This window comes from Pleuronectes platessa, chromosome 10 (genome assembly GCF_947347685.1).
Source record: "Pleuronectes platessa chromosome 10, fPlePla1.1, whole genome shotgun sequence".
Classification (NCBI taxonomy): domain Eukaryota; kingdom Metazoa; phylum Chordata; class Actinopteri; order Pleuronectiformes; family Pleuronectidae; genus Pleuronectes; species Pleuronectes platessa.
The window spans coordinates 13,423,551-13,434,285 of NC_070635.1; the positions used below are offsets into that span (position 1 = coordinate 13,423,551).

A 10,735-nucleotide genomic window follows, 5' to 3' on the forward strand; every position below is an offset into this window, starting at 1 on the left:
AAACCAACTGAACAAAGACAGTGACACTGGCTCGCAGCCATGAACAATGCTACCCATCATGTAGACTTCACATCTACACCAGGACAAGGTGGCGAGTTTTTCTAATGTACCAGACTTCATAATGAATTCTATTTACACTCTTTTTGTCATTAAACCCATTTGCCTCTCTTATTATTATAATTAATATTATTATTATAAATATTATTATTATTATTATTATATTTGGGGACTATCATATTTCCAGATTTTAAAGTTACGTGTTTGCGTATTTACGCGGAAACCAGTTGTGTCTGAATTTACTTTCGCCTATACTAGGCCTTTTAAACAGACGGGTATTAGCGTACTGCATTTTCAAAAAAATGTTTTCTTCTTGAAATGAAACTTAATTGTCCCCAGTGTACACATGTACTGTACTGTATTTTCAGCAAATACGTTTTTCTAACCTCTTTTAAATTAAACTTTCTCAATTTTACGCACGCCTACGCACAACTTTTGTGGTCAGAAACGTTGACATGGTATTATTGGTCGTGTTTACCCTCTCTGTCTCTCTCTCTCTCTCTCTTTCTTTCTCTCTCTCTCTCCCTCTCTCGCTTAATCTTTTAACTTTATTGTACAAATACATCTCGGATAACTGGAAAGTGTTTTGTGTGTCATGGAATTACTCCACAGAGCCCACCTGGCATCACTGGCGGTGATCAATCTGTGCCCCCATGAAATGACGCTCCCATAGTAAGAGAATGAGTTAAGTTAAAATAATCTGATCCCAGTTAATAGATTTCACACAGTTTTAAGTCTGAAATTCAACATCTGCGCTCGGACCTTCGGTGCCAGCGCTTTGTTCAGCTCTGGGGCCGTAAGGTCGGATTATTGTCCAGCTTCATTTAAAAAGGGCAAACCGCTGATAAAAGCGCAGGAACCCCGCCAATGAAACAGAATCCCATATTTTGTTTTATACACCAGCACGTGGTTAGTATCCGATGTACGACTGATGTGTGTCTGATGCTATTTATTCCCCCCCGATGACTGGAAATAAGATCTGGCGCAGTTATAATTTGATATCCATTACAAAGGCTCCATTCAGTTCTTGGGTGACGTGCAGAGGCTGATTCTGGACCCATCATGCCTGTTAGCGTTTCCTGAAAGCATCATGACACTTGTTTGAATGTATATGGATTTTAACTGACCAGCTCTTTTCAGATCAGGTAAAAATATTTGTGAGTATGCTACCAGGGAAGTTGTTGTCAGGGTTTAAGAGCGTATTCCCTTTCAGCCAATAAAGCCCCAACCTGTGTTGAGGCAGTGACATTGGAATACATAAAGCGCTGACAAACTCTCACAGTCATCACCAGCTGCATGACCTTTTATTTACTATCATGTATTATCGTCTGGAGTATAACCTAAGAGACCACACCACTTTTAATTCTATATAAACAGGCTATGAATTTAGGTCATGGAGACCTTGGCACAATGAAGCAAGCCTGCGTAAAGATGATGGGTAAGAACTCGGTTGAGGTGGCTTTATGTCCACCACAAGGCCCCTGAAAACCGCTTAAATAGCCGGCCATAAGCTAATAAGGGCCCTGATGCCTTCCATATAGCGTGCGTCCTGTGAGGCTCCCAGGAATTCCACTTTGATTGCTGCACATCCTCCCAGTTGCTCCAGTAACTTGGCCATAAAACGCGGATTCGTCTGGAGCATTTGGAGTGTAGTGCAATAAAGCGTCTGAGACCAAGGTTATTAACTGTGACTAAGGGGCTGAAAAACAACGGCTGTGAGCATTGAAAGCTTGTGTTCACGGACCTTTCCGGCGTCATTTGTTGCAGCATCTTACCGCGGTAGGAATATTCTGCATTTGTGTTGTGCGGCGCGGCGCGTTCAGGGCCTGCGTGCCATTCGCCCACTGGGAGGCGCTCCTCCGATCAATGTCATTGCCGTGAATTGAGATATATCAAAAAAGAAGTTTGGCTCAGCTGCTTGAGAATATGTCACCACGCGTCACGATGTCATTGCTAAGGTAGGCGATGAAATGTTTCATATATATGTTTTTTATGGCTGCACGCTGTGCTTTTTAATGCGATTTAAGGGACGTGTATGTCTCTTTCTCCACTTTCTCCCTGTTCATCTCCATCTGAGAGGCGCTGGAGTGAAGACGCTTTTTTTCATTTCCAACCCGTTATGATATAATGGCAGCATTACTGTGAGATAATAGCTAGGGGTAAATAGTGCAAGAAAAGACGTTCTGTTTCTGAGCATCAGATCCAAAGAAGCTACTCAGGTTGCAGTTGTGCAGAAGTTATTGGCCTGGGGTGACTAACGCACACGAATATATAAGATCACACGGGCCTAGACTCCAAGCACTATGTGGCTCACTAACTTTTATCATCTCTATACGGTTAAAATGTAAATTATGGCTCGTTTTATAATTGGCTTTATGTTCTTTAGATTGTACGTAGACAATGTAAACGTGAAATTATAGAAACTTTGAATTGTCCCATATAAACAATTTGTTCACTTTAATGTTTTGATGCAGCTCGTTGAATGTGCGTGCATGTGTGTGTGTGTTTGTGTGTGTGTGTGTGTGTGTGTGTTTGTGTGTGTGTGTGTGTGTGTGTGTGTGTGTGTGTGTGTGTGTGTGTGTGTGTGTGTGTGTGTGTTTCATTGTGAGTGCCAAGGCGTGCGCGCTGACATGGACACAGCCAAAGCTAGACTTTGTTTTTACGCCAAACAATTATTCCAGGATTTTAGTTTTCTATCTTCAAAATATTCCTTCAAGAAATATTATTTATGGAATACAAGCTCAGCTTTGATGGGAATAGAAAACAACCGCAGCTCCCCCCATTACGCACACTGGAGATCATCGCAGCAGATAATCTAATAGGCTTAATGAAAATGATCATCCATTGCAGCCAGACATGCTGCATGTTTGACGCCATATTAAATGGCAGTACATAAAGTGTAGCTCTGATTTCTAGACTCTTTGGCTCCAGACGCACAGGGAAATGGAGGCAGTCGACGTCTTCCGGCTGAAACCATCTTTGGAGACATGCAGGCTGACCTAAATCTGTTTGGCCTTTTTAACTCTTAACCATATTGTCCTAAGGAAGTACACTGCCGTTACTCTGAGTTTATTTATATATTTAAATATTGCAGACGTCAGGTTAACGTTTTTTTAAATTGCTCTTTGTTTATTTATATGAAGGAAACCACCGAATCTAATTTCCATAATATCCGTTTGAATTACCTGACAAGGCGATCTTGCACCAAAAAATCAATACCAGATTATTCAAGCGTTTATTTAAAATTAAGATTAAATTGTACCAAATGCTACAATTAGGTTATATTTAATAACTTTTGAATATTTTACACAATAATTAGCCATTTATTTATTTGTATTTATGAGTTGGGTCAGAAACACAATTACTACTTTTTCTATATTTTCTTTCGCTTAACCAGCAACTCAGATGTGAAGCACTGTTGTCTCAGAAATTAAGTATAAAGAATAACTATACAAAGAAAGTAGTTTTAAAAATAACGTAAATGGTCTCTTTTTTTTATTATACATTTTTCTTTCCCAAAATAATTCTGCAATTTCAAGTGTTCAATTAAAGCAGACTCCAAGCGTTTTATTCGGGCGTAACAAGATTGGAGAGAATGGGGACTATATAGTTCTTGGAATAAGAGTGTGTGTGTGTGTGTGTGTGTGTGTGATTCTGTTTGTTTGTGCCTGTATTGTGTGGGTGATTGTGTTCATGTTGTGTATGTGTGTGTCTGGATTGTGCGTAAAGAATATCATGAACTATTTATTATAGTTCTCTTACGCGTTAATAGCGAGATCATGTTAGTTCCTTTTTCTGCACAGAGTAATTCTTTGGTGAGCATGAAGGAAAGGAAAATGTAGCTCCAGGGCTTTGTTCAGCTGAGGCGCTCGCTCCAGTGTGCCTGCGTGTCACCTTCATAAATGCTCCACACAGCCTTTGCAGTTAAAAAAAGGTGACTGGACTCAGCCAAGGAATGTGCTCCCACAGTATTCACACCACGGTCCTCTGAAGCTGGACGAGCTCAGATGGAAGTCTTGCAATGTGGCGAGACGAAACAACATGTGTACACTGCAACTGCACAGTCCACGAGGAATCTTTCAAATGGCCAAATAATAATAATCATCAAAGCAGCACGAGAAGGGGTGGAGAGTCCCTCGACCTTCTTTGGGGTCTTTGACGCAGACAGAGCTTCTCAGAGGCTCCTCCAGAACCCTTCATGTTTACAGTGCTGTAAAACTGGCCATAAAGCTATGCATTGTACATAATTGTTAGGGAAAGCTTTCAGCAACTGAGTTGTCAAACAGAGGCTGATGTTAAATTTAGATAAAGGCAGCTCTGGGCTCCACAGGCGCTGATTGGGGCTCAAACTGGGAGATTCTGAGGAGATTTAAAGATTTTTACCTAAAAGCCCTCTGATGCGCCACTTTCCCACCTCACTTTTCTCTTTACTTAGACTAAAACAAAATATATGGCACAGTGGAGCAGCCCGGTCGGACTGGGAGGAGTCTGTGCTCGCCTGGTGTTTTAATTGGCTGCAGGCTACAGTGAGAAGCGTGAGTATCAGTAATTATTCAGCAATGTTTTGCACAAGAAATGTCAGCCAGAAAGGGCTATCTTCATCCTCCGTCAAATTATACCACAACGATGACATGCCCCAACAACCAAGCTGGAAATTCGTTTTTCGTGGACTCTTTAATCAACGTGAGAACCGACAGCGGTTCGTATTACCAGAGTAACGGCGTGTATCTGCCACCGGCGTCGGAATATTCATATGGACTCTCCGGTGCGGGCTCCTGTTTTCCGGGGATCGGTAAGCGCAACGAGCCGAGCACCCAGAGCGTGATCCCTGCTTCAGCTCCGTATGTTCAGGGGATGGAAACGTGGCTGGAGCCGTCGAGATCCTGCCGGGTGGATCAACCCAGCGGCCAGCACATGGCTCAGTGTTCCTTCTCCCCGACGATAAAAGAGGAGGGCGCATATTGTCTTTACGAGTCTGACAAATGTCCAAAAGGAGCGACAGTAGAGGACATATCCTACTCCAGCGCATCATGCCCGGTCACCGGCAGCACCGTGCCGGTCCCCGGCTACTTCCGCCTGTCCCAGTCATACACGTCCTCCAGGCTTTACCATGACGTCCAGCCAAGCATGAATCACTTTACCCTGCAGCGACCTGCCCGCTTGGACAGCCAGTCCTCCCTGCCGCCGGCTGCGCCCGCGGAGCCCGAGCGGAGGGAGAGCCACGAGGAGGCGCCTGTCCCTGCGCCCTGCGCCCCGGCCAGAGAGGAGGACAGCCGCCTCTCCCCGGAGGGCTCATCCTCCCCCGAGCCCGAAGAGCCGTGCAGTGCGGAGTGTCCAGAAAAGACCGTCAAAGGTTAAGACTCGACAAAGCCTACATTCAAAATAAACACAAATAGAGGGCATGCACATGGGATTTTTACGCGTCAAATTTGACACATTTCTAACCACAAATGAATGCATGAGGATAAGTTGAAGTTTTCTTACCCAGGATAAATATTTGGGTCAACTAGTCAGCCACTCACAGGTGTGTGTTAACCCGGGTATTTACTGGTTTATTGGGCATGAGGCGAAATTGAACATGACTGAACCAATCAGAGCTGGGGATCATAGTAATTGCTGTTTTTTAAGATTACAGATATCTGTGCTGTGACCTTTTGCATCATAACTCATCCAGGCCGTACAGATTTATTTTTAACAAGTATATTTTGATAACTATAAAGCACACTAATAACTATGATTGTTTTTGTACTATCAGGTTTTAGTAATTATCTACTGTAGTGGAAGGCCAGTGTGCTGTGTTGCATCTGCCCTGCACAGCACTGATTTCTTTTTGTCCTCTCGTCAAAGACACAGGCCTCGCTATATTTCCTGCAGACTGTTTTATGTCATAATGAAGATGCAGTTGGCTACAGGCTGCTGTGGTTAAGGCTGTTAAACGGTAGCAAATAGCAGTGTCTGGTAAAGTGCTGAGTTGCATTTATGAGGCTATCCACAGAGCTCTCTGGTTGTGCGTAAAATCGTAGTAGAAATGAGTCATTACGCGCCCATCTAATCTATGGTTGTGTGGTAGGTGCCAGGTCACAGCGTAGGTGTCATCCAGCCAACATACCCAATGGTTTGAGACCACTCTTTAATCAACTCTACAAATTTAGATTGTATTGGATTTTAAATTTTTCTCGTCTGTATTTTTTGTTAGAGATCCCTTCAGTAAAAATGGATTTGTCACACCTGTTGCCTTAATACTTCTAACGTGTAATTCCCCCTGTCATTGTAGGAGATGCGAAAATGGAAACTACGGCTAATTGGCTCACAGCAAAGAGTGGCCGAAAGAAGCGCTGCCCCTACACCAAGCACCAGACTCTGGAGCTGGAGAAGGAGTTTCTCTTCAACATGTACTTGACTCGGGAGCGTCGCCTGGAGATCAGCCGCGGTGTGCACCTCTCTGACAGGCAAGTCAAAATCTGGTTCCAAAACAGGAGGATGAAGCTGAAAAAAATGAGCCGGGAGAATAGGATCCGAGAGCTCTCCGGCAACTTCAGTTTCTCGTGAGACGGCGGTCTGCGTCTCTGGCGCCCTCCTGCATCCATGGCAAGGGCGCCTGTGCAGTTCCCCCAACCCAACACCCACCACCCACCCAACTGTGAGAATGTCCATGGAGAAGATAGGACCCTATGCTAACTTATTGATTGTTGTTCTTTGGAAATTGTTATTTTCACGTCTGTTAAAGTTTTTCTGTCGTGGGTATATGTATTTATAAATGGCTACATTTGTAACGTTGATCCATTGTGTTGAAAAAAAAAAAAAAATGTTCAGAATGTGACCACAAAGTTTCTGAGCTGCAGGCTTGTACATATTGTATATTCAACTTGAGTGAATCATTGGAATTTGCATGCTGGACTAGTCCCTTGGGACACTTGTGTCACAGATACGTGTAGACCCTTTTGTGTGACAGCTGGAGAACCCAAGAGGTTGGATGAATATTTGCACATTTTGCTGGTCAAATTAATAAAAACCATCCCTGCAATTGTAGACTTTTTTATTTCACTCAAAGAGAGAGAGAGACACACACACAGAGAGGGGGGGGGGGGGGGGCTGCTCGCTGTTTACACTGTAAAGTTGGCACATGTACAGTGTGTGGTGCTGATGGTGCCTTTGTGTGTTGGGCTGTCAGCTGCGTCCACACTAAACACTACACACAGTAGCTCATCGAGTTGTTCTCCATAGTTAGGCCTGTGATAGATGTCCGTGCACACTTCAGGCTTTTCGTCCTAAACATCATATTTAAATGTGAACCCCGTCAGAGGGAAGAATTGTTTCTTCTCATTGTTTTAAAAATAAAGTGTTTTAAAGTAAAGGTGCCATTTTCCAAAACAAATGTAACTTTTTAATGACACATTGTAATGCTACATAGACAACAAAAGTCTAAAACGATGCAAAACAGTTTCGTGGTGCACGATGTGAGACTATGTGGGTTCCTTTTCTAATCCTAGCATTTGTTTGATTATTGTCTTTTGCGCTTTTGCAGGTTTCCAAATATGTAGCCAGATTTTACACCAAGAAATTACCGTTTTCACACTAAAACACGTTGTTAAAACACGGTGTGGCCGATTTTCGCAGAAGAGGAGAGCGGACTGCTGAGTGGTTTAGGTAGTCTCATGTTGTTGGGCTAAATTATTTCTCCCACAACACGAAACTGCCTTGATTACCTCAGTAAAACTCGTCGCCACACGAAAAGCGCATCGCTGTTAATCACTGGATGCATTTCTTTTTTTCGTCTTTTGTTCATAATTTGGCACAGACTCTGAAGCTAAATGGATTTTTCCAAAACAAGGTGCAATAATGGGTTTTATTGTTGTGCGTAAAATACTCCAGAGGATTTCATTTTAATGTGGCTCCTTTCCCCCCCATTGTGTGCAACCTTATATGTAGGATATGTGTGTGTCTGGAAATGGCGAGAGACATCTTCAGAGAATCAAATTTAACTGTAATTCAAGATTATACGTCTCTGAGGGATTTTGAGTGCGCGTCTGATTTTAGCAGCAGGGCGTAAAGATGCACGCTGTAGGGAAATGAGGGGATTAAAGCCTGTATGCGTCCAGCAGAGCAGGAAAGCACAGACAAGGCCTCGGTTATGATCATTGCAGTCTGCCAGTTGCCTCGCCGTAGGAAATGCCGGATGCGTCTGCTCACCCAGAGAAAGGACACAAAGGCCGAGCTTTATTGGTGATATTTAGCTGAGACAGCCAGGTTGTAACCTGAAGAAAAACAACCCAATTGCCCGTGATAAAAAGGACTGTTATATAGCACCCAAATAACCTCACCCCACTTTCCGTTTTAGATTGCCTTCAAAGTGGACCCGCAGCCCCGCAGACGCACCAATGCGCATCCTGGAAACGGACTCTTAATGTGTTTAGATTCTTGTAAAGTCCAACGAGCCTTTAAACACATCTTCGGTGGTTCTCTCTTATTTAAAAAGATGTTGCACAAACCAGCCACCGAAAAAACTCAAATTGCTTTCCAAAAACCAGAGTTTTATAGTAGGAAGTCATAACATTATTATAGGTTTGAGCCTTTTTACTGTTATTATTTTGGAGAAAAAATAATCCCATTAGGTTTTTATAGAAACACAATTTTTTTTAAAGGAATAGCTTGTTTCACAAATGGAGACTTTCAAGTAGTGTCAGACCTCCCCTCTAGAACAACTATGTTCGATTACAACAACATTACATCTCCTGACAAAAAAATCTAACGTTTATTGCTTATAAAACGAAATATTCCCCAATAAAGACGCGGGGATTTGCTATTAAAATGTGGTGGGGAAAATGGTGGCCATTTAGTTGAGCAGCAGGCTGATTTATTATTTATTGTTCTGTCCCACGGTCACGTGTTCGGGGCGCCCTATCCAGTCTTGGGCAAGGTTCAACTTGCTGGACGCATTGAGCTCCAAGCTGGTGCAGGAACGCAGCACATTTGATCATGCAATGAATCTGTTTTTTGGAAAGATTGCAGGACTGTGACGCGTTAGCTTTTTTTGCGTTTTGCTCTTTCTGTGCGATGTCGACGCTGGGCACGAGTTATTATGTTGACTCGCGTGTTCTTCCCGAGCAGGAAGATATGGCACCGAGGTACTCATCAGCTGCAGGGGTGGAGCAGACGCTGCTCACCGAATATGGCGGACAGGATTCGTGTCCTTTGCAGGGGAAATCTTCTATTTTCGGTGGATCTTGGAGTCCCATCCCGGCCCACCCTCCGAACACAGCCGCCCCGACCTACATACATCACCACTACACGAACGGCGACAGCGATGGCATGTTTACGCGCTCCTGGGCGATGGACCCGGTCTCTGCGTCCCTGTGTTTGACGGGATTACCGTCGGCGGCCATGCACTATGATATCAAACCCGAGCCTCTGATTGGGAGCGCTGAATGTACAACTTTGGAGACGCACACACCTCTTTTGTCTGACATTGAAAACGGAGCGTCCCTTACGGAGATTCCCTGCGAGACCACATCCACGTCTAAACCCTGTGACGACAGCCCGTCAGCAGATGGGAAGAGGGAGCGAGATGCAAGTAAGCGATGCAGCGTTTTATTTATACTCTGATCACTCTATGGAGAAATTTAGATAAATGGAAATGCTTGCACATGTAACGGGGTTGTCATGGACCGATTTAGCGTTAAAAAAACAAAACGTGCGTAAAAAGCCATTTATTGTTAATAACACAGTGCATATTCTTACATGCTTATTTGTCAAGGTGGTTTGCACACACCACTGCGTAATTACACACATTCCAAAAGGGTTAGGTAATGATTTTTCATATCATTGTCATCAAATTGCTCAGCGCCGAGTGGAAATAAAACCAGAAGGATTCCTTTACAAATTTATAACCTTGTCGCGAGCAGCATGCCTAACCCCCCACTCGCTAGACTACACCGCCTTGTTTTATGAACGCTGTCCTGACTGGGAGCATTTGGGGCCTAACTCTCTTCTCTCCTGGTTCTGACCAACCCCTTGTTTCCAGATAACCCGTCATCCAACTGGCTTCACGCGAAGCCCACCAGAAAAAAGCGCTGCCCGTACACAAAGCACCAAATCCTCGAACTGGAAAAGGAGTTTCTGTTTAACATGTACCTCCCTCGGGACCGTAGGTACGAGATAGCCAGACAGCTGAATTTGACCGAGAGGCAAGTGAAAATCTGGTTTCAGAACCGCAGGATGAAGATGAAGAAGGAAAACAAGGACCGGCGGAGGGACATTTAACCCGGTTCTGAACTGATGGAGGATTATAGAGTCCGAGACAGAAAGAGGGGAAGGAGAGGGGGGAGGGTGGGGGTCGTCTGTCCTTAGTATTCCTGAGCTGTTACACATGTGGTTGTAAAGTTATGTGTTGTTGCCTCTTTTCCCTTCTCTCTCTCCAGCGATCCAGTGTTTTCATGTGTTTCAGGGGACACAGTGTCTCGTCTTGACTTTAGATGTTGTAATTTGCGCAGATACACACACACACACACACACTGACACACACACACACACACACACACACACACACACACAGACACACACACACACACACACAAACAAACACATATAGTGTAAAGTATAATAGGCCTATTTGTTATGTGCATGGAATTATCCTCGACTTTGACCTGAATGTTTTCTACACTATCTATGTTCATTGTTT

General features: G+C 43.8%; 2 protein-coding genes across 2 annotated transcripts; both read left to right on the forward strand.

The window, feature by feature from the left end:
* Nucleotides 1-4,632: 4,632 nt before the first annotated feature.
* hoxa10b (homeobox A10b) lies at nucleotides 4,633-6,606 on the forward strand. The gene is made up of 2 exons (XM_053433059.1): nucleotides 4,633-5,410; nucleotides 6,332-6,606. Exons 1-2 carry the CDS (start codon nucleotides 4,633-4,635, stop codon nucleotides 6,604-6,606), a joined length of 1,053 nt encoding a protein of 350 aa, XP_053289034.1.
* Nucleotides 6,607-9,111: 2,505 nt separating this feature from the next.
* Nucleotides 9,112-10,317, forward strand: hoxa9b (homeobox A9b). The gene is made up of 2 exons (XM_053433020.1): nucleotides 9,112-9,628; nucleotides 10,079-10,317. The coding sequence occupies exons 1-2, from the start codon at nucleotides 9,112-9,114 to the stop codon at nucleotides 10,315-10,317; spliced, it is 756 nt and encodes a 251-aa protein (XP_053288995.1).
* Nucleotides 10,318-10,735: the final 418 nt, after the last annotated feature.